This window comes from Sarcophilus harrisii, chromosome 4 (assembly GCF_902635505.1).
Source record: "Sarcophilus harrisii chromosome 4, mSarHar1.11, whole genome shotgun sequence".
NCBI classification, from domain to species: Eukaryota; Metazoa; Chordata; class Mammalia; order Dasyuromorphia; family Dasyuridae; genus Sarcophilus; species Sarcophilus harrisii.
Genome location: NC_045429.1, coordinates 232,788,559 through 232,813,942, shown reverse-complemented (window position 1 = coordinate 232,813,942; position 25,384 = coordinate 232,788,559). Strand labels below are relative to the sequence as shown.

At 34.6% G+C, this 25,384-nt stretch overlaps 1 protein-coding gene across 1 annotated transcript in view; it reads right to left on the bottom strand.

Annotated features, from left to right (window-relative positions):
* Positions 1-24,636, bottom strand: part of IMPG1 (interphotoreceptor matrix proteoglycan 1) — a 280,357-nt gene extending 255,721 nt beyond the window's left edge. Inside the window, 1 exon segment of the mRNA XM_031968606.1 lies at positions 24,552-24,636. Within this exon segment, the coding sequence (XP_031824466.1) occupies positions 24,552-24,636 (85 nt within the window).
* Positions 24,637-25,384: the final 748 nt, after the last annotated feature.

Here is a 25,384-nt window from a genome sequence, read left to right as displayed (position 1 = left end):
TGAATAGAGTGTTGGGCCTGGAGTCAGAAAGACTCATTCCTGAGTTCAAATTTTTCCTCAGATAATTGCTCTCTGTGTGATCCTGGGAGAATCACTTAAACTTGTTTGCTTCAGTTTTCTCATCTGTGAAATGATCTGAGGGAAGGACTGGCAACCTACTCTGGTATCTTTGCCAAGAAAACTTCCAAAGAAGTTATAAAAAATCAAATACAACTGAAAAAAAACTAAATAAAAAAAGCTGAGTAACAGAATAAATAACATACTTATTACTATGACCTTTGGGAAAGAAGAAAGAAAGAAGGAAAAAAGAAGAAAGGAAGAAAGACAGGAAAGAAGAAAGGAAGGAAAGAAGGAAGTAAGGAAGGAAGGAAAGAAGAAAGGAATGAAAGAAGGAAGGAAGGAAGGAAGGAAGGAAGGAAAAAGAAAGGAAGGAAGGAAGAAAAGAAGGAAGGAAGGATTCAATGGGAAATGGGAACTTATTCAAATGATAAAAAGTTTGCTCCAGAGGGATTCCAAGTTCTGTTCCCTGTGAAGGGACATAATAACCTCTTTGAGTTCTCTATCTGATCATATTCTTTAAGTCTCTTTTGACCTTTTAATTTCTTTGGAGTGAAATACTGTCCCATACCCAACACTAATATTAACATTGTGTGACTATGTCAGAAGTGGGTACCTTGTTACCCTGTTTCTCTTGCAGGAACCTAGATATGTGTTGTGCTTAGATTTCATTCTGGAGTAAAATGTCTCAGGTAGGAAGAAGATAAAAAAAGAAATTTTATGCCTTTGTGGTCAGCCCTCAGGATCATACTTTGTCAGTGCTAGTCTAGGGTCTTTGGATTCAATAAAAAGGGAAGGCTCCTTGTGTCATCATGGTGATGGGGTCAGTATATTTTTAAATGTTGATGATGTAAAAACACAAGATATCAGTAAAATTTTATTTTTTTAAGATTAGAGGGAGATGGAAATTTATAGGTGTCATTATTGTAGTGGAAGATACATAAATAACATGGAAAAAATTATTATCTCATTTCTGTTATATATTGCTTACATACTATTGCTCTCTAGTTCATCATCTGGATTTCCACTGTCTTCCTCTCTCCCAGCACTTCATATTGAAGCCTCACTCCAGGTTTGAAAATCAAAATTGGAAGTGCCCTCTGCCCATGTGTCTCTTTCTCTAATGGGATAGCTCCTCCTATAACTTCCATTTAAAGAGGGCCTCTGGGAAGCAATGTCTCATTTCTCTCTAGGTACACTAGACTTTCTCTACTTGACTTCTTTCTGAGGGGCTATCCTTTCCAAAGATGCCACTCAAGATCTTTCACCATTAGAAAAAGTGAAGTCAAATAAGGTTATATAATTCAAAGTTTCTTAAACTGTGGATCATGACCTCATATGGGGCTATTTGACTGTGGGGATTATAATATCATGATTTATTAGCAATAAATAATTGATTTGTAAACCTATTTGATTTATCTATATGCCTAAGATCATGTAAAAAAATACTCAGGTGAAAGGAATCACAAGTGGAAAAAGTTTAAGAAGCTCTGATGTAGTTTCTTTTAAAGAAAGAAGCTAAGAAAGCATTAGAAAACAAAAAAAAAAATTGAAAAGCAGAGAAGGTAAGTACTAATAGAAGTTATAAAAATTTTCATACTATTTTAAGATAGAAAGTAATATAGAGGTCATCTAATCTGGTGGTAAGAACCTCAAATAGAAATAGGGATTTGCAATATAATCTATATTTTATTGTATTTTGTTTATTTTGTTCAACCTTTCAAATTTGTGACCCACTTGACACATCTGGTCTACTCCAGTCCACTCTTGAGATTTGATTACTTTGGCAGATTTATCTAGTCAAGTTTATATATCAGCAGAGAGTTCAGAGCTTTGGAAGAATACAGTGTTATGATTTTGGATATTAGATTTAAGGCTTATGGAATTACAATTTGGTGGCTTAGGAAAAAAAGGCACTTTACTTGCTAGTAAAGCAGCTATGCACAATGAGTGCATAAAGAGGTGGATTTAAGTTCATATTTACTTTCATATTTATTTTACTAACTTGTGCACTTAACTACCATGTGCCTCAATTTCCTTATCTGTAAAATATCTATTTTTCAGGTAATTATAACACCTTCTTGTTGGGGTCCTTGTGGGGATAAAATTAGATAATATTTATAAAACACTTGGCAAAACTTTACAGTGTTATATAAATGAAATTTTATTGTTATTATTACTACCTGCTATTAGTCATTTGGGCCATGATGAACATATCTTGTATACTTTTACTTTAATATTTCAAGAAGCTAATATCTCATTTTTTTTCAGGCAGAGTGGTATAATGGGTAAAGAGCTGGATCTCATGTCAGAGGACCTGGATTTGAATCCTGCCTTTGACACTTAGTGTTTCTAAGACTTTGGACAAGTCTTAACTCAATTTTTCATCTATAAAATATAAAGGAAGGGCAACTAAGAGATATGAATAGAGCATTACACTTGGAGTCAGAAAGATTCATTTTCCTTGGTTCAAATCTGCCCTCAGATCTTACTGGCTTGTGAGCCTGGACAAGTCACTTAACCTCTTTGCCTCAATTTCTTCATATTTAAAAATAAGCTGGAGAAGGAAATTACAAATAACTCTGGTATCTTTGGCAAGAAAAACCCGAATGGGTCATGGAAAATTGAATATGACTGAAATGACTGAACACCAGAAATCATGTGAATTTGTTTTACTCAACTCCAGAAGACACAACCAGGAAGAACAATTGATGAAAATTGCAAAGGCATCATGACTGAAATGACCAAACAATAACAAACACACACATGTATATACATATGTAGGTATATGTATATATATATTTATATGTACATACCTATACACACGTATCGCCATTGGACCTATACTTAAGATGAAAGGAACATAGATATAGAACTAGAAACTTTTTAATAAAATTTAATATTTATATAATACATTAAGGTTTGCAAAGCATTTTTACAAATATCTCATTCATTTTATCCTTACAACATTGGAGAGGCAGGTACTATAATTAGCCTGTTTTATTATGAGTAAACTGAGGTTAAGTGACTGTCTAGGCTCACAGAATCAATTATCTGAGAATAGGTTTGAACACAAGTCTTACTGATAACAGGTGCAGCACACTATGCACTGTGCCACCTAATTGCCTTCATATGATGCTTTGCCATTCTCTTCCTCATTGATGTTAAATCCTCAGGTTTTTATTGCATAATTTTGCACAGAGTGATTTTTATATGTTATAATAGAACTGATTATTAAGGAAGGTTCTCACTGGAAGAACACACTTTTAGAAACATGTATGGTTGCTGTATTGCAAGAGCTGTAAGGAATTTCATTAGGTCTTGTCTTGGCTCCTGATGAACATGTAGAATTCTAAATGAATGGTGACATTAAGTAATAGTCCTGATTTTTCAAATTCAAAAGGTATCCAGCCTGGGGACAGATGATGCCCCTCAGGAAATGAGTTTATTACTAGACTTTAACAAACTCTCCATGTTTGCTAGTAAGACTTTGACAGTTTAACACCTGAGTAAGTTATATTAATTGCATTAAGTCTCAAAGGACTCAGATTATGTATGTTGAATTGAAAAGACACAATGATTTCTTTTTGGCCTAATCAACCTGGAGTGAACCAGACAATAATAGAAATTATCTTCAGGAGTATTTATTATCTGAAAGAAGTAGTGAATGGGGGAGATGGAATAGGGGTCTGTGGGAAATAAAAAAAAAGAGGTCAACCCTATAATCTACAAAGAGCTCAGACCTACTTTCTCACAAAGCAATAACCCCTTTAGAGGTGGTAAGCTTCTTTATTTATTGATTTTTGGAATGGCTGTAGAAACCTCATTATTGATTTATCACAAGCTCGTTAATTTCTCCTTGCTCCTTTTGTCTTGCTTTAGTGAGTTATATACCATGCCTTGTGAAACCAAAGAAGTTAGAGATTTATTTCCAGTGTGCTTTCTTTCAGGAGCAGCACCTACAAAAAACACAGGTGCAGGTGACACTGATTTTTCCTTAAAATTTTAATGAAATTATTCTGGAGAGTTAATTTAATTAGCCCTAAGGTTTAACCTATTGACATCCCTTCCTGGTCTTTAATATGGGAGTTTGGGATGCCTTAGACTTGACACATATTTTGTCTGCTAGATGATACCATAGCAAAGGAAGAAATTGAGGTACTTCATCCAGCTGAGTCAATGTTATATAGTTATCCTTTGCATATCAGGGGTTTTGGGATGTAGCTCCCTGCAACCCCTGTCATCTAAGTAAAAATCATTGGTCCTTCCTTCCTACCAAAGAAGTCTGAATTATTTTGATATTAAAAGATAAAGTATATTTATATTATACAAATATGTTTATTTTATGTTAATATTCTATGCATTTCAGAATTTCTAAACTTTTTACTGTGTCATCTTCTGACCTTCATCTGTAGTTTCAGCAAAACTCTCCCCAAATTTCCATTTAATGTTTTGTGCTATTCCATGATACATTGAAAATGCAATGGGGAATGTAGCATGTAGAAGGGCTGATTGTATATCCTTGCTGCAAATCCTTTCTGTTGTTATATAAGCTTCCTTTCATTAATTCCTGGGTGGTCAGAAAGTGTCTTGTTTTATTCCATCAATCTGGCACCTGAACTAATGGACTGGTCCCAATTAAACTATGAATGCATGAGTAAAGAAAAAGCATTTAAATAATGCCTATTATATGCCAAGAACTGTGCTTAGTTGTTTACAGACATATTATTTGATATTCACAACAACACTGGGAGGTAGGGGATATTATTATTACCATTTTATTTTTTAAGCCCCCTGAATCAAACAGAGGTTAAATGACTTAGCTAGTGTAGTAAAGAAGATAAGAGAGTAAGACTAAGTTTGAACTCATCTTTTTGACTCTTTATACTGCAACACCTACTTGCCCCAGTGAAGAGGTTTACCCAGAAGCTTAAAATGCTGCAAAAAGATTAAGATGTTATTAATAAGAATTTCTTGACAGTAATCAGTTTGTAAACATTATTTAAAAAAAACTAAGGAAGACTATGGCCTTCTCCAGAGGACTATAAAAGTAGCAGGACTTTGAATGGGCACTTTGTTGTTGTTAAGTCATTTTTCAGGCTTGTCTGACTCTTTCCAACCTCATTTGGGATTTTCATGGCAAAGATGCTAGAACAGCTTGCCATTTCCTGCTCCAGCTCATTTTACAGATGAGGAAATTCAGGCAAACAATGCTAAGTGTTGTGCCCAGGATCATCTAACTAGTAAGTATCTGAGTCCAGATTTGAATTCACATCATCTTTACTCCAGGGTTGGCATTCAAACCACTGTACCACCTCGCTTCCCAAAAGAAATAATGGGTTCAGGGGAGCAGAGCCAAGATAGCAGAGAACAGACATGGCTTTCTGTGACCTCTTCTAATCTTCTCTCAAACCAATAGCAGATTAAGAGTTTGGAGTGACAGAACCCACAAATATTTGAAGTACAACATAATTCCAGAAGAAGATACTTTGGAAGAACTTCAGAATAGGTCTGTTTCAATTGGGCAGGGGGGACAGTCTGCTGAACACACACTACAGCATAGGGACCCCAGGGCAGGGAGCTAGAGTGTTGCAGTGTCCACAGGGGGAATCTTCTGTGAAGCTCTTAGGCTACTCTGTCCTTGTTACAAATGGGTAGTTAGCAGATTTGTTGTAAAACCCCCAAAAGCAAATACAAAAGGCTGAAAGCCACTAAGTCTGGAAAATGCACTAGAAGTCAGCCAGAAACACCGACACCAGTGCAAACTAAAGCAGCTGTCACCCCTTTGCTTTAAGAGCAGATCTCAACCCTTAAAAAATGAACAAAAAAGCAAAAAGAACTCTGACCATAGACAACTTTTATGGAGAGAGAATAGACCTCAAAACCTGAAATTCATAAGGAAAATCAACTCCAGACAAAACCCCAAAGGAAGCTATGAGCTGGTCCACATTTCAAAAGGTTTTCTTGGAAGATCTCAAATAAGATCTTTAAAAAGAGTTTAAAGAAAAACGGGAAAAGGAAAGGAAATCTTTGAAAAGGAAAAACAGAAATTATCTGAAGAAAACTCCTTAAAAATAGATTTTATGAAATGGGAAAAAGCATATAACTCCTTACAAAATAGATATGAAAAAGATATTAATTCATTGAAAAACAGAATTTCTGAAATGGGAAAATAAATGCAATGGACAAAACAATTCAATTGCCCAAATACAAAAGGACTTAAAAAAGATAGTTGAAGAAAATAATATACTAACAATTAGAATTGAACAAGTGGAAGTGAATAATTCAATAAAACTTCAAAAAGCAGTCACATACAACAAAAAATGAAAAAAAAAATAGAAGAAAATACCTCCTAGGAAAAACAATTGACCTGGAAAAGTGATCTAGGAGAGACAATCTGAGGATTATTGGGACTTCCTGAAAGCCATGATGAAAAAAAAAGAGCTTAGACATTATCTTTCAGAAAATCATAAAGGAAAACTGCCCTAATGTCCTAGAATCAGAAAGTAAAATAGCCCTTGAAAAAATTCACCAAACACCTCCTTAAAAAGACCCCAAAATTAAAACTCCAAGGAATATTGTCGCTAAATTTCAGAACTATCAAATCAAGGAGATAATATTGCAAACAGCCAGAAAGAAACAATTCAAATATCAAGGAGTCACAATCAGGATTACGTAGGATTTAGCAGCTTCCACCTTAAAGGATAGAAGGGCCTGAAATCTAATTTTCCTAAAGCCAAAGGAACTTGAAATGCAGCCAAAATAAACTACCCCACTAAACTGAGCATTATCTTTCAGTGAAGAAGATGGACATTCAATGATACAGGTGAATTTCATTTATTTCTGAAGAAAAGACCAAATCTGAACAAAAAATTTGATCTCCAAAAAGAACTCAAGAGAAGCATAAAAAGGTAAAAAGGAAAGAACTCTTGAGAACTACATTTCTATTATGGATATGCTTAAAGAATGCTGATATAATTTGTTTCTGTTATGATAATATGAAAAAGAAACTAGAGGTAGAAAGGGGATAATGGAGGTAAAATGAGGGAACTTACATCTCATGAAGAGGCAAAGAAGAACTATTATAATCGAGATAAAGAAGAGAGAGGGAGATGAACATTGTGGGAATCTTACTCTCATCAGCTTTGGCTCAAAGAGAGAATATCAGACATATTTGGTTTCACAGAGAAACTTGTCTCACCTTATAGGGAAATGGGGAGAAGGGGAAAAAAGGGGAAGACTAATAAAAGGGAAAACAGAAGCAGTAGGGGAAAGATATAAGAAAGGGGGAAGGAGATATAAAGGGGGAGGGTTGTGTGAGGGAGGTGGTGGATAGAAGCAAAATAAGAGGGAGGAGGGATGGGGAAAGGAAAGAGAAAAGCATAACTTAGGATAAATAAGATGGCAGGAAATATAGAATTAGTTATTTTAACTGTGAATGTGAATTGAATGAACTCTCCCAGAAAACAGAATTGGATAGCAGACTGGATTAAAAGCTAGAATTCTACAATATGTTGTTTACAAGAAACACATTTAAACCAGAGTGATACATACAGAGTAAAGGTAAAAAGCTGGAGCAGAATCTATTATGCTTTAGGTGAAGTAAAAAAAGCAAGCATAGTAATCCTGATCTCAGATCAAGCAAAAGCAAAAATAGGTCTAATTAAAAGAGATAAGGAAGAAAACTATATCTTGTTAAGGGTACCACAGATAATGAAGCATTATCAATACTGAACATATATGTACCAAGTGGTATAGCATCTAAATTCCTAAAGGAGAAGTTAAGAGACCTGCAAGAAGAAATAAACAGCAAAACTATACCATTTGGGTATTTCAACTTTGCTCTCTCAGAACGAGATAAATTGAACCACAAAATAAATAGGAAAGAAATTAAGGAGGTAAATAGAATGTTATAAAAGTTAGGTATGATAGCTCTTTGGAGAAAAATTGAATGGAGACACAAAGGAGTATACTTTTTTCTTGGAGATTCATGGAACTTATACAAAGATTGACCATGTATTAGGGCATAAAACCTTCAAAATCAAATGCAGAAAGGCAGAAATAGTAAATACATTTTATTGAGATCATGATGCAATAAAAGGTCAGGAGAAAAAGATACCAAAAATTAATTGGAAACTAAATAATCTTACCCTAAAGAATGAATGGGTGAAACAACAAATCATAAATACGATCAATAACTTCATGCAAGAGGATGACAATAATGAGACAACATGCCAAAATTTGTGGGATGCAGACAAAGAGGCTCTTAGTGGAAATTTTATATCTCTAGATACTTACCTGTATAAAATATAGAAAGAGAAGATTAATGAATTGGACTTACAACTAAAAAGGTAGAAAATGAATAAATTAAAAATTCTCAATTAAACACCAAATTTGAAATTCTGAAAATAAAAGGGGAGATTAATAAAATTTAAAGTAAGAAAACTATTGAATTAATAAATAAAACTAAGAATTGGTTTTATGAAAAAACCCAACAAAATAGATAAACCTTTAGTTAATTTGATTAGAAAAAGGAAAGAAGAAAATCAAATTGTTATTCTCAAAAATGAATAGGGAGAACTTTCCACCAATGAAGAGAAAATTAGAGCAATAATTAGGAGTTATTTTGCTAAACTATAGGTCAACAAATTTGATAATCTAAGTGAAATGAAGGAATATTTACAAAACTATATAGATTGCTCAGTTTAATAGAAGAGGAAATAAATTATTTAAATAGTCCCATTTTAGAAAAAGAAATAGAAGAAGCTATTAATCAACTTCCTAAGAAAATATCTCCAGGGCCAGATGGATTTACATGTTAATTCTACCAAACATTTAAAGAACACTTAATTCCAATATTATGAAAAAATAGGGAAAGAAGGAGTCCTACCAAATTCTTTTTATGACACAGATGTGGTGCTGATACCTAAACTACGTAGGGTGAAAACAGAGAAATAAAATTATAGAACCAATTTACCTAATGAAGATTTCAAAAATTTTAAATAAAATGTTAGCAAAGAGTTTACAGAAAGTCATTCCCAGGATAATACACCACGACCAAGTAGGTTTTATACCAGGAATGCAGGGCTGATTCAATATTAAGAAAACTATTAGCATAACTGACTATATCAATAACCAAAGTAACAAAAATCATGATTATCTCAATAGATGAAGAAAAAACATTTGATAAACTCCAACATCCATTCCTATTAAAAATACTAGAGAGTATAGAAATACATGGACTTTTCCTTAAAATGATCCGTAGCATCTATGTAAAATGATCAGCAATTATCATATTTAAAGGGCACAAACTAGAATTATTCCCAATAAGATCAGGGGTGAAACAAGATTGTCTACTATCACCATTATTATTCAATATTTTATTAGAAATGTTAGCTTTGGCAATAAGAAAAGAAAAATAGATTAAAGGAATTAGAGTAGGTAATGAGGAAACCAAATTATCACTCTTTGCATATGATATGATACTATACATGGAGAACCCCAGATAATCAACTAAAAAATTACTAGAAACAATCCACAACTTTAGCAAAATTGTAGGATACAAAATAAGTCCACACAAATCATCAGAATTTTTATATATCACCAACAAAGTCTTTTTCCAACAATGAGATGATTGAGGACCGTTCCAATGATCTTGTGATAAAGGGAGCCATCTATACTTAGAGAAAAGACTGTGGAAACTGAGTGTGGACCCTAACATAGCATTTTCATTCTTTTTGTTGTTGTTTGTTTACATTTTTCTCATTTTTTTCCTTTTTTGATTTGAATTTTCTTGTGCAGCAAGATAATGGTATAAATATGTATACATATATTGAATTTAACATACATTTTAACCTGTTTAACATATATTGGATTATTTGCCATTTAGGGGAGGAGATAGGAGGAAAGGGGAAAATTTGGAACACAAGGTTTTGCAAGGGTCAATATTGAAAAATTACCTATGCATATGTTTTGAAAATAAAAAGCTTTAATTAAAAAAAGAAATAATTGGTTCAGTCCAATTCAAAAGGAGGGAATCAAACTATATAACCAAGTTAAGTGATTTGCTAATACACAGTCAATATTTCAGAGATGAAACTTGAATCCAGATCCTACAAACTCTAATATTGGCTCTCTCTGCATTGCTCCTAGCTATGTTTCAACACATATAAGAATATTCATTTTGAACTCATAAAAATTGAAGACCAAGGAAGTGATTTGATCAAGCTTGCTTATAATGCTGAGGTTGATTTCAGGATAAAAATCAGGGTGCTTTGATTCTGTCCATTATTCTTTCTATTATATTATAAGGCTTGATATATACAGTAATGAAGTCTCAATTTCTTCAATTTTTTAAGTGAGGTGAAGATCATAGCTAGCATCACATCCAGGACTAAAACAAAATCTTTCCAATTCACCACTTAACAGCTTACAGAGCAATGCAATGGAAGCACATATTTCAAGTCAAAGTCTAGTTTGAGTACTTAGTCCATATTCAAAATTTCTCATTATCTTAAATGATGACTAGACTTTTTGGGTATGACACTTTAGGAAGTTTACAGATAAGCTAGACAGTGTCCAAAAAGGAACAACTGTCATGGTTGGTTGGTTGTTTTCCTTAGTTCTCAGATTGGACCAAAATGACATCACTATGTTAGGGTTGAGTTACAATGTGTCCAAATGTAGCTGATCAGAACAATATGAGCTTGGAATGCTCTGCCATAGGTTGAACGAAAATAATACATATGAACATTTGGGATAGCTTCTCTAGTTTTATGCATTTCACATTTCCTTTGAGCTGATTCAATTATGAATTGAATTATGAATATGAATATGAATGTACTCATAGAACACAGCACCTTTTTTGATGATGACATACCATGCTGTTTGGTACTGCTCCAGTGTCTCCCATGTCATACAATCAATTATAAAGTTCTTAGGTGATACCCTGAAAAAGATTCTTGTACTGGTTTTTCTGACCACTTTGTGAGTTCTTGTCCTATGTGAGTTCTCTGTTGGAATCTTTAAAAACTGTTAAGTCATTAGAGTCGATAGAGACAATAATTATCTAAAAAAGAACACCACAGTTCTCCATAAAATAATTTTTCTGACAACTGCATATTTGGCATTAGAACAATGTGGCCATTGGAGTTGTGCTCTCTGCACTAAAGTTGGAATGATTGGCAGTTTAGTTCAAGAAAGGACCTCAATATCTTATCCTGCCAGGTGATCTTCAAAATTTCTCTGAGATTATTAAGCAGTTAGGTTTCTCAGCATGGCATTTGTATACTTCCCAGATTTCAGAGGCAAAAAACAATGAAATCATCACAATGGCTTGTAGTTCTTCAATTTGGTAGTCAGTATAATACCTTTTTTCTCCCACATTTTCCTTCAGGTCCTCCCAAACACTGAGCCAGCTCTGGCAATGTATGTGTCAATTTCATTATCAATGTGGACATTCCTCAAAAGTATACTGTCAAGGTAAGTGAACTTATCCACAAAACTTCACTATTTACTGTAACTGATGGTTCCACATGTGGATGACGTGCTGCTGGATGATGGAAGACCAGTGTTCTCTTGGTATTAATTATTAGGCCAAAATTGGCACAAGCAGCAGGGAACTGATCCATACTTTGTTGCATCTCTGCTTCAGCTGCATTGAGTGCACAATCATCTGCAAACAAAAAATCATGCACCAATATTCCCTTCATTTTAATTTTGTCTTGTAGTTAAAGAATTTCAAGTTAAAGAATTTGCCATCAGTGCAATAGTTGACTGAATCCATGTTTGTCCTCATTGAAGGCATTTCACATCATGGCTGAAAACATCATGCATGGGAGTAAGCACACAACTTTATTTTACTACATTGGTGACTGGGAAAGCTCAAGAGCATTTCCCATTGTCAAGAACCTGGGTTGCATCTCATCATAAAATTGATGAATTATTCTGATGAATTTCTATGGGCAACCAAATTTTGACATAATTTCCCATAAACCCTTATGACTGACAGTATCAAAGGCTTTGATTAGATCTACAAATATTATATACAGACATATGCTCTGCTCCTGAAAATTTTCTTGGAGTTGTTAGGCAGCAAATACCCTATTGACTGTTCCTTGGTCCTTTCTGAAGCCACTCTGGCTCTCAGGTAGATTGCCTTTTTCTAGGGATAGGGTCAGACTATTATGGAGTATTCTGACAAGCATCTTGGTAGCAATGACTAAGAGAAAGTCTCCCTGTGAGTGTTACAGGATAGTCTATTATCGTTATCTTTATAAATATGGACAGTGGAGGTATCCTTGAACTCCTGAGGCACAACTTTCTCTTGTCAGATAATCTGGAAAATTTCAGTCAGCTTTTATACAAGCAATGAAAGCATCCCCCCCTCCCCTTCTTATCTCAGCTAGAAGAGAATCAGTACTCAGTGCTTTATCATACAAAAGTAGCCAAAACCTTTTTTTTTTTTTTTTTTTAGTTCGAACTTCAGTTATGGAGTGATTGATTTAAACTTGAAGTAAATGGTCAATATCTCCAGCATTAATTAATGATGATCTGTTGAGAATAGTATGGAAGTATTCAGCCCATCTCTCCAGGATTATGTCCTTATCACTAATCAGTGTGGAACCATCAGCACTGCATAACTGAGATGCACCAGAGGTCTTTGGCCTATAAATAACCTTTAGTAAATAACCTCATAAAAACAATTTGGATTGTTAACATCAATATAAAACTGAATTTCATTTGCCTTTTTTACAGAACCAAGGATTCTGTATCTCTACAAGTTTTAATTGTATTTGACTTTGAGTAGAATTTAATGCTATCTTTTTAGAGATGAATGAACTCTCCTGCTGGTATACCCTATGGAGTTCTTGTTTTTCATTTAGCAGCTTCTGAATTTCCCTATCATTTTCATCAAACCAGTCTTGATATTTGCTAGTATTCTGACTTAGATGAGCAAATGCAATGCTGTACCCAACTCTCTAAAAGCTGCCCACTCCTTTTCTCCTCCAATGTTGTCAATATTGGCTCAATTTATCCTCCAAGTTGGTAACAAATTGTACCTTCAAAGCGAAGCATTCTAATCTATTGACATTAATTCTGCTAGTAGTCTTTTTGCTTTGGAACTGCCACTTTTGTGGAATGTGAATATCCAGCTTGCAGAAGATAAGTCTCTGATCAGTCCAGCACTCTGCATCACATACTACTTTGGCAATCCTGTCTCTTCTTCTTGCAATTGCATTAAATGCCAATGTTTACTGTAAGGGTAAATCCATCAGGTTTTATTGCATTTAGGTAAACAGAATACAATGTGGTCATGATAAGGTCACAATATGTACAAGTCTTCAATAGTAAATGAACATTGTTGTTATTGTTTACAATTCCATTCCTCCTGAGGACTCCCTACCATGTCTGATAATCTGAGTCTACTTTAGCATTAAAGTCAACCCAGAATTATAAGACTGTCATTTTGTGGCACCTTGATGATAAGAGACTCCAGGTCTTCATAAATTTTTTCCTTTAACCTCATCAGGATTCATCATGGTGAGAACATAAGCACTGATGATAGTGGCTCGGTATTTTCCTGAAAGTGGCAATTGCAATATCATGAGGCTGTGATTCAATCCTTTTGGAAAGCTTGTGAGCTTGTTTATTAGATTGGTTTTGATTGCAAAACCTACACCAGCTTCATGGCACTGGTGAAAGATGAATTCTGGAATCTGGCATCTTCCCTTGTGTCTGTGGCTGAGAGCTGTGGTAGAGAGCTGCTGCTGACAGAGAGCTTTCTTTCTTTGAGACTCACTTAAATACTCCAGTATGATTACACCACTACATCATACTAAGCATGGGCAACCATATTGAGCATGTGCAACTGTAGAACATAACATCACCATATTACCCTAAGTATATGCCAACTAGATTGATTCACATTGAGTATGTGCTTAGAGCATTATCTCACATTGAGTAGGTACTTAACTATAAATACCCTGCTGTCCTTGATTTAAGTACACCTTTTCAGAGTTCCTGTCCTCTACAGTACTTAAATGAGGCAGAGTTTCACAAAGTTATCAGTCTCACTCTCTCTTCTAAAGCCACCAGTGTCTGGTGGCAGGACAGAATCAAGATGACTGGTGATAACTCAAGATTCAGTGAATGACCCTGCTGTTTAACCAAGCTCTGAGCATTCCACTATGTACATGGACATTGGAATAAATTGTTTTCATCTGCCTATTCCACCTGGGGAAGTCCTTGCATGCCTGGGTAAACTAATTCATTGCAGGGTTTGAGATCCTTTGATTATTCTTAACCTAGTTTACTTTGTCAGTCAAAACCATTTACAGAGGTGTGACCACTGTGCAGCTTCGTGGAGGCATAGGTAAGAGTTAGGTGGATCAGGTGGATACCAAAGACTGAAAGCAGCCCTGGAAAGGTCTTGACAGCTGTCACACCAGAGGTACTAGTCTTCCCTGAACATACCTTATAGCCAGAATGGTTAATGGTTTTTAGTTCATGTTAAAGGACTGGTTAGAGGTGCTAGAGAAGAGTACTCTGAGGTCAAGAATGATTAGAGGCGGCATGATCCTTGTATTTAAACATTTGAAAGGCAGTCTTGTGGAAGAAAGATTAGAATTTTGGCTCTTGGTCCCAGAGGAAAGGAGTAGAAGCAAAAGATGGAAACTGAAAATAGTCAAATTTACTTGAATATCAGGAAAAAAAAAAAACCTTTCAACAATTAGAACTGTTCAAAGTGTTGAGAGAAATGATTATTTTTGTCATATTTCAATAATCAATTATTAATTGAAGTTACAATTCCCCCTTTTCTATTTAGTTATACAGAAGTCAGTCCTTTATAGGTTATTCATTCAGCACCTGAAGGTCATTTATGATAAATGAGATTGCCCAAATTCTTTTGGTACATGCTTTTTGATTTCAGGTAGCATTCTACCCAACCAAGAGACCTTAGAAATAAAATCCAGTCTAAATGGAATCTTTACCTTAGGAAATAGGCCTCTTTCTAACTTTGGGACCTTTCATTATAATTTAGGATGATGCTGCATATGAAGGGGAAAACCAACCAGGAAGATCTTGGTAGAGATAAATTTTTTTGCCCAGATTTTTGGAGGTAGCCGAGTATCATGATTAGATCATACTCTCTCAGAGAGGAACGGAAATTTTTTCCATCTCCTTACTAACATATTCATTTTCTCATTAATTGTTAACCAATGAGAATTGATTTTCACTTGTTGGGAATACCCATTATTCCATGGGTATAGAAGTATCAAGAGGTCTTCACAAGATGTCTTTGGTTTATGAGAGAAAATCAAATGACCATCTTTTTATTAATTTTTCACTAGCTATAATTAACAAAATGATCAATTATCCAGAAATTATGTCTCCCAGATATTTTGTACATCACAGTGAAATGGGTTGCTTAAAGAGGTAATACATTTCCTTTTACTAAAAGTTTTCAAGCAAATGCTTGATGACTACTTTCAAAGTATGTTATGGAGAATTCTTGAAATTTTGAGTGAATGAAAAACATTTATTATGAATTTTCTGTGTGCCAAACTGTGCTAAGTATGGGAGACATGAATTTTTAAAAAAGCTTTATTGTTCTTACTTTCAAAGGACTCACATTTTAGTTGGAGAAGAAAATTATATTGGATTAGAAAGCCTCTGAGATTCCTTGTAAGTCTGAGATGCATCAGGATATATTTGTACATAAATAAAACAGAATGACTTTCCAATTGTGCCTTTCAGGTTTATTTCCTAGGGTACACTAGATTAATTGAGTGGGTAAGGATGTTGTGTTAGTGAAATTAAAACAGGCTTCTTAACTTAAGGTCTGCAAACTTAATTTTCAAAAAAATGATAACTGGTTTCAGTATGACTTCCTTTATAATTTCATGTATTTTTATTTTTTCATTTAAAAAACATTCTGAGAAGCCATCTATAAGCCTCACCAGATTGCTAAAAGGGTCTGGGACACACAAAAAAGGGTAAAACCCTTGAATTAAGGTCATAGGCCAATTAGTTTTTATCAGTTTCAAAGCCACAGGCTATATTCCAAACCTGATTAACCATCTTGTAAATGTAATTGTATTCAGCTCTGAGGAGACCTAGAACAAATAAAGGTGGGTCAGTCAGTCATCCATGGATGAGTTAAAAAACACAGCATATGTGACCTCCTAGGCCTAGGGGCCCCTTTTGTGATGAGTATCATTTAGCAAAACCTGGTATTTGGCTGAAAAACAATTCAATTTCTTGAATAAAGGATAAAATTACCTTTATTTTTCTCTTGTAGGCTATAAGTTCCTGAGGGGAGGAATTGGGTTGTTTTTTTGTTTTTTTTTAATATCCCTGGTGCCTAACATGTAGTATGTGTTTAATAAATATTTGTTGAATTGAATAGCAACAATAAATATTTATCAAGAACCTGCAATAAAAGTACAAGGCATAATTATTACCCTGGAGGAGCAACAACATGGTGAGTGTAACTAGGCTTAATGAACATGAAACAACTGAAGAACAATAAAATGAAGGGATTGGACTAGATAATCTTTAAGGTTTTTTCTTCTAGTTTTATGTAGTAATAGGGTTAGGAAATTATCTTATTTGCCTTATTTGTATATAGTAGATTGTATTACTGCTAGGGAGTAATTTGAAGGCAAGGGTAATAAGAAAAAAGAGGTGAACTTGAGTTGGGTCTTGAGAATAGAGAAGAACTTAGATAAAGGGAGAAAATCAGTAAGGACATTTTAAATGGGTCAATTGTGTAATGTTAATAATACATACATTTATACACATACACACACACACACACACACATTCACTGCTAAGGCTCGGCTTTGATGCTGGGTCAGGGAACCAAATGAATGTGGTTAGTGGCAGTACAGAGAGTTGTGAGAACCCCTCTTTGGTCATTGTAGGTCTAACATGAAAGAATTCACAAACCTGAAAAGTTTGACTGGCAAAAGGAAGTTTATTGGCACTGAGAAATCAGCTTTTGCTAGGAGACTGACTTCTTCTGTGGCAAGGCCTTGAGAGAAAGATAAAGGTCCTAATAGAGAAATCCTGACAGAGAGATAAAGAGGGATTAATTCTAGAAAGAGAATGTGTTCTCAGTGGGCAGTGGTCCTGGTAGACAGCTGTGCCAAAGGGAGAGACGTCCCTTGGCATGGCATGATTTCTACTTTACGCCTCTGTAAAGAAATGAGCCCCCAAATTGCCCATTAAATAGGAAATCTGAAACTGAAGTTTCAATTGAATGAAATGTTGTCATTGCTCCCAGGCCTAGATTTCTAATTAAATAAGACCACTTAAGTTTCAGCTAAGTAGAAGTGGTCCTGGACTAATTTTCAGCCCAACAGAAGTATCAAGTCCAGATCTCCAGCTAAATGAGACCACTTAAGTTCAAGCTAAGTAGAGAGTGGTCCTCAGCCAATCTTAATGAAACCACTTAACTGCCCCAAGAGTGGGTCCCAATCAAACTCAGCAGAGTTTCAAGGTATACCCCAAAAGTCAAGGGCAGTTTCAAGGTTCCCTCATCACACACACACACACACACACACACACGTATGTATGCATATGTATACATATATATGTTATAATTTGAGATTTGCAAAGCACTTTATAAATATCATTCCATTTTATCTTCACAACAATCCTGAAAGGTAGATGGTAACAATATCATTTTAAGGATGAAATTAAGATAGACAGATTAAATAACTTGTCCAGAGTCATACAGTTAATAAATGCCTGAGATCATATTTGAACTCAGATCTTCCCCAGTATTCTGAACTATATACAGTACTGTATTCACTGTCTTATTTAACTGCCTATGAACATGAGACATGACATTAATAACAGCTATTTATTTTTTAATTGAAGCTTTTTATTTTCAAAACATATGTAAGGATAATTTTTCAATATTAACCCTTGAAAAACCTTGTGTTTCAATTTCTCCCCTTCCCTCCACTCCCTCCTCTAGATGGCAAGTAATTCAACATATATGTTAAACATGGTAAAATATATGTTAAATCCAATATAGGCATACATAGTTATACAATTATCTTGCTGCACAAGAAAATTCAGCTCAAAAAGAAAAAAAAAAGAGAAAGAAAATAAAATTCAAGCAAACTACAACAAAAAGAATGAAAATGCTATGTTATAATCCACCCTCAATTCCCATAGTCCTCTCTCTGGGTATGGATGGCTCCCATCACCACAAGATCATTGGATCTGGCCTGAATTATCTCATTGTTGAAAAAAGCTATGTTCATCAGAATTGATCATCATATAATCTTGATCAACAGACATTTATTTAGTGCCTACTATGTTCTACCTACCTACTATATATGTGAATATATATGTGTATACATATACATATATATACATATCTATCTATCTATATATATCTATCTACATACACATATATAATTATATAGCATTGTCAAGCTTTCAAACTCTACTGCAAAGAACCCAAATCCAAAGGACTGGTCATGTAGTTTACATGACAAAGACTCACTTATTTAACAGACTGTTTTACAGAGTGGCAAATGTGTTTGTGTATGTATGTGTGTGTGTGTGTGTGTGTGTGTGTGTGTTTTATATTTGGCTTTTAAAAAGTTTTATTTATATATTTGTTTTTACATACTACCACCTATCTACAATAATAACAAAGCAAAACAATTACTTAAAACTAATAATATAGTCAACTTATTTGAAAGTGCATGCACCATTCCACATCTATAGCATCCCACTTCTTTATTTAAGAAACATTTTTAATTAAGAGAAATTTGTTATATCTCCCTCTCACATACCATTCTATTTTTAAAAAAGAAAAAAAAGTCAAATTCCTTGTAACAAACATAGTCACTTAAAAAATTCCCTCATTAGCTATATGAACATATTTGTATATTTTCTCATTAGTATATGAACATATTTGTATATGTGTATACATGTGTATAAAATGTATATATGCATGTATTGTGTATTTATTTATATAATATTACATATGTATATACATGATTATGTTATATATTGTTATTGTTTGTCCTTTGTACTCAAAGAGGACCAATGCCATTACAATGTTGAGGTCAAAGTGTAATGTGTTCACTGTGCCTGGTCAGTTCAATGAGTGTGGAAGGCTCTGCCACAGGTCAGGCCCTGTAAAGGGCTGAAACTGTGAATAGGTGCACTGGAATCAGACAACTGAGCACTTATGGCTAATTACCTATTAGACAATACTCTATTAGCATATGCTTGGAAAATGGACCTTCTCACTATTCTGTACTGGCTCAATCTTTTGGTGTATACAGAGAATTGTAGGAGGGATTAGGGGGTGGAGTAAGACAAGCCAGAATCACTTTGGAGAAGAACGAGGAGAAAGGAGATCGGTAGGTGAAGAGCTTATGGCAATTTTGTCCATCTCCTTTACTTCTCCCCCTAAAGACCAAGGACTTTTCCTGATCTTGACTCTGGCTGATCCTAAGGTCAATAGGGAACTGACCCGGATGTCACAGGGCCCAAATAGTCTGCATGAACATTTGTGATTCAGATGTCTATAAATTTGTGCATCTCATGTTTCTTTCGATCTCCTATAATTCTGCTTTGTTCATATAGCATAGTTCCTTCTTTGATGCAGGCACTTCATGCTGGGCAGTACTGTGCCAGGGTCTTATAAGTCTCACAATCACTACTTTTCAGAGAGATCTTGAGATTATCCTTGTACACCTTTTTCTGACCTTTATGTGAGCATTTGCCTTGAGTTCCCTGTAAAATAGTCTGTGACTTTGGCATTTGAGCTCCATGACCAGTCCCTGGGAGTTGGATTCTTTGCAGTTTGAAAGTTTGGCAGTTAAGGTCATGAGAGGACTTCAGTGTCTGATACCTTGTCTTGCTAGGTGATCTTTAAAATCTTCCAGAGACAATTCAAATGGAAGTGATTCAGTTTCCTGGCATGACATTAGTAGACTATCCAAATTTTTCAGGTGATCGACTCTACCTTCAGTTTGATAGACAGTCCTGTCACTCCCATACTTTCTTTTGAAGTTGCCCAAATATAGAACTATTCTGGCAATGCATGCATCAATCTCATCATCTATGTGTACATCCCTGGAAAGTACACTGCCAAGGTAAATGAAGTTATACAGTGTGGTGAACTTCTGTTTTCTTGAATTTCAGACCCATATTAGTACAAGTGGCAGAAAATTGATCTATATTCTATTGCATCTCAGAGTCAGAGGCTGCACAGATTGTACAAACACCTGCAAATAAAAAGTTGCATGCAAATTCTTCCTCCACTTTAGTCAGGGCTTGGAACCTTCTCAAGTTAAATTTTATGTGTGTGTGTGTGTGTGTGTGTGTATTTTGCACTATAAACCCATTATGCCTGTATAACGTAATGTAGATAGCTCTAGATATGTTATTTTTTCATGCTAGGAAACTCTCATTATAGAAATTCTGTCTATCTTTGCAGATCAACAACTGTTATTTAAGCAATTTGTCTGTGTCATAGAATTATTATTGGAAACAGAATTTGAATCCAGATCTTCCTAATTTCAAAGCTATCTTGCTACCCATTATGATGTACTAATTCTTTAAAAATTAAAAAAAAATTTTTTTAGAAATACTTGGGGTTTATTTTCTTTTGCCTACTCAGGGTATATTTTGTTATGTGTCAGTTAAAAATCGACCAATTAATTATTTTTCTAAATAGTTTAAAAAATTTTTGTGTTTCAGATTCTCTCCCTCCCCTTTTTCTTTAGGTAACCCACTCACTGAGAAGGCAAATGGTATATTAATTACAAATGTGGAATAATTCTAAACATTTCCATATTGCAAACAAAAAAGCAAATAAAAGTGAGACAAATATACTTCAATTTGCACTCTGATTTTACTAGTTCTCTTTTTGGAGGTGGACAGCATTTTTAAATTATGGATCCTTTGGAATAGTCTTGGATCACTGCATTGATAATAATAATTGTGTCCCTCTATCTATCCATTCTTGATCCCTCTCTCTTTTTGTCCTGTTCTTCCTGAACAGTCTATATTGCTTCTGATATTTACCTTGCCTAATCCACCCTGTGCCCTGTCATCCTACTCCCCCTAAATTTCTTATCCTCTTTCTCTCTTCTCTCTGAGGAAATTATATTTCTATATCCAACTAAGTGTGTGTGTGTGTTCCTTCTCTGAATTGATTCTGATGAGAGTGAGGTTTGAGTATTGCCCAACTTTCTTCTCATTTTCTCCACCGAGTATAAAAACTTTTCCTTGCATGCCTTCTTTAAGTGAGAAAATTTGTCCCATTCTATCTCTTCCTTACCCTTCTCTAGTGTATCCCTCTTTTTCACCTTTACATAATTATTTTTGAAATCATCCCAACATAATTGACTCACATCTGCATCCTTTGTCTATGCATACTTCCTCTAAATGACTGAATAAAGTTCTTAGGAGTTAGATGTATCATCTTCCTATATAGCAATGTAAACCATTTAACTCCATTGAGTTCCTCATGATTATTATGGTTTTTATATTTCTCTTTGGTCTTGTTTTTGAATGCCAAATTTTCTATTTAGCTTTGACTTTTTCATCAAGAATGCTTGGAAGTCCTCTATTTCACTAAATATCTATTTTCCCTCTCATCTCCAGAAGAATTATACTCAGTTTTGTTGGATAAGTTATTCTTAGTTGTATTTCTAGCTCCTTTGTTTTCTTTAATATCAAATTTCAGGCCCTTAATTTGTTTAAATGGAAGGTGTTACATCTAGTGTGATTTTGACTCTATCTCCACAATATTTAAATTGCTTTTGACTGGTTTTGATATTTTCTCCTTGACCTGGGAGGTCTGGAATTTGCCTGGGATTTCATTTTGGGATCTCTTTCAGGAGATGACTAGGGATCCTTTCAATTTTTATTTTACTCTTTGTGTCTAAGATATCAGGATAGATTTCCTTTATAATTTCTTGAAATATGATGTCTAAGCCTTTTCGATCAAAGCTTTCTTAAATTATCTCTCTTTGATCTATTTCCCAGGTCAATTGTTTTTCCTGATGAAATGTTTCTCATTTTCTTGTGTTTTTCATTAATTTGAGTTTGTTTTCTTGTTTCTTGAAGTCTTGTAGTCATTAGCTTTCACTTGCCCAATTCTATTTATTAGGAAGTTCTTTTCTTCAGTGATTTTTTTGTGCTTCTTTTAATTTTAGGCCAATTTTTTAAAACTATTTTTTCATCAGCACTTTCACCAAACATAATTCTCTTTTCATAATTTTCTTGCATCATTCTCATTTCTTTTCCCAAATTTTCATTTACCACTCATCTCTTTCTTTAATTTCCCGGTAACTCTTTCTGTTCTTGGATACAATTAATATTTTTTAAGGTTTTGATTATCACTTAATCACATTGTCTTTTATCTAAATTTATGTCTTAGTCTTCCCTGGTCCTCCTTAGTCTTCCTAGGTCCTAACCACCCTTTCAGCAATTTTAGGTTCAAATTTTTTTTTTTTTTTTTTGGGGGGGGGAAGATTTTTGTTTGTTATCATTTCCTCAGTCTATTTCGTTACTTTGAAATTTATGCTAAATTACATTATCTTAACATAGGGGTGGGGAGATACTATACTGGTCTTTTTATTGTAGTAAATTTATTTTATTTTATTTTTTTGCTGAGGCAATTGGGATTAAGTGATTTGCCTAGGGTCAAACAGCCAGGAAGTGTTGTGTCTGAGGTCAGATTTGAGTTAAGGTCTTTCTGACTGTAGGGCTGGTACTCTATCCATTATACCAATTAGCTGCCCTGTAAGTATATATTTTTAAATACACATTCCTTTATCAATCATGTTGGGAGAGTAAAATCAGAGCAAATGGAAAAAACTATGGGAGAGGTAAAAAAAAAAAAAACACACGGTAAAAAGAAATGAACATAGCATATGTTGATTTACATTGAATTTCCTTAGATCTTTTTCTGGATGCAGATGGCATTTTCTGTCCAAAGTCTATTGGGATTGCTTTGGATCACTGAACCACTGGGAAGAACTAAGCCTTTCATAGTTGATCATTCCACATTCTTGCTGTTATTATATATAATATATTCCTAATTCTGCTTGTTTCACTCAGCATCAGTTCATGTAAATTTTTCCAGGCCTTTTTATAATTAGATTGCTCATCATTTTTATAGAACAAAAATATTCAAATACCTCCATGTTGTCCAGCCATTCCTCAATAGATGGATATCTGCTTGTTTTTTACTTCTTTGCTACCACAAAAAAGAGCTGCTACAACCATTTTTTGCACATGAAGGTCCTTTCCCCTCCTTTATGATTTCCTTAGGATACAGACCTAATAATGACACTTCTGGGTCAAAAGGTATACACAGTTTATAATCCTTTGACCATAGTTCCAGATTGTTCTCAGAATGGTTGGATTATTTCATAACTCCACCAACATTGCATTAGTGGCCCAGGTTTCCTACATCCCTTCCAACATTTGTCATTATATTTTCCTATCATCTTAACCAATCTGAAAGGTATGAGGTGGTACCTCAGAGTTGTTTTAATTTGCATTTCTCCAATCAATACAAATTTAGAGCATTTTTTCATATAACTATAAGTGGCTTTAATTTCATTATCTGAAAATTGTCTTTATATCCTTTGATCATTTACCAATTGGGAAATGACATAAATTTGATACAGTTCTTTATATATTTTAGAAATGAGAGCTTTATCAGAACACTGGCTATAAAGAATCTTTTCCCCAGATTTGTACTTCCCTTTTAATCTTGTTCCTGTTGATTTTATTTCTGCAAAATCTTTTTTAATTGAATGTAATCAAAGTTGTCTATTTTGCCTGATTTGCTGTGATTAAGACTTTGGCTTTTGCAGAATCTGTCTAACTTGGGCTGAACATTCTTTTTACCCCAGTTAGACTGACCTTTCTTGAAGTTTTCTCTATCTTGAGCTGAAGTGTGGTTTCATTCTGTCAGACTCTGTTTAGAGGGTTGGTTTCATGTGGTTTTAGAAAGAAACTGGGAGAGCTCAAGCAACTTCCTGACTTTACTTTTCCACCCAATACTTTTCTACCTGTACTAGTCTTTAGGCTTTTTTTGTGCTGCTATTTTCAGAGCCATTTTTGGGAGTCTGCAAGTTTTTGGTGCTTCTAAGGTGGTAATATGATTCTAGAAGATGCATGTTTACTAGTCTCCTTATCTATGTTTTAGTATCAATCCCAGAAGGGTCCCTGATCCCTTGTAACCACAATCATATGCTTCTTTTGGTTCTGAATTGTGACTAGATCCTCTACTTTGCTGAAGTGATAACTGCTACTTTTGGCCCTGGAACTGTGACAATCATAATGACTGATCACAAGTCTTCCTTTCAGTTCTGGAACTGCAATCCAGAACTGCTTATAGGTAACAGAGTTGTCAATTAGCACCTATTGCACCCAGGGCCAGCAAAGGATACTCTGAAATTTATTCCTTACCAGTTGTTTGACTCCCTTACCATCTTTTAACTCAAATCTTCTGAATGTGCTGGTACTGTTGCTGTCCCAGAAGCCTTCAGGGTCCACTGTTGTTGCTCCAGCCATGCTCCAGATTTGTGCCCACTCCAGTGTTACCAATCTCTCATGTCGGCTTCCTAAGTTATTTATGCTGGAAAAAAATGTCTTTCCCTAAACTTTTGCAGGTTCTGCTTCAAATCAAAACATGATTTGAAACATTATTTTAAAGTTAAGAGGACATGTTCAGGGATTTTAGCTGGGTCCTAGCCTATAATTTACCATTTTGGTTTTACCTGTGTCATAGACATGTATATGTATATAACATAGGCACATATGTCTAAGTCTGTACATGTCTGTATATATGCATATGTATGTTGCTGTGTGAGAGAGAGGGAGAGAGAAGAGAGAGAGAAGAGCGAGAAAAAAGAGAGAGTACACAATAGGAAGAGAATAAGTACAAATATCTTTTTATTGTTGTTCATTCATTCATGACTTTTTCTTGGCAGATACTGGAGTAGTTTGTCATTTCCTTCTCCAGTTCATTTTACCAATGAGAAAACGGAGGCAGCAAGGGTTGAGTGATTTGCTTAGTGTTACACAGTTGGTAAGTTTCTGAGGTCAGATTTCAATTCAGGACAATGAGTTTTCCTGACTCTAGGCCCAGTTTTCTTATTTACTTAGCCAACTAGTAGCAAATAATTACTTTGTAATTAATTACAAGATTAGAAAGTCAGTCACTAGCACTTGAGATGGTGGAAGTAGCAATTTCTTCTTTTCCAGAGTGAAGCTTGAACTATGTCTTGAAGGAAGAGAGGGAAGGAAGAAAGAGATAAAG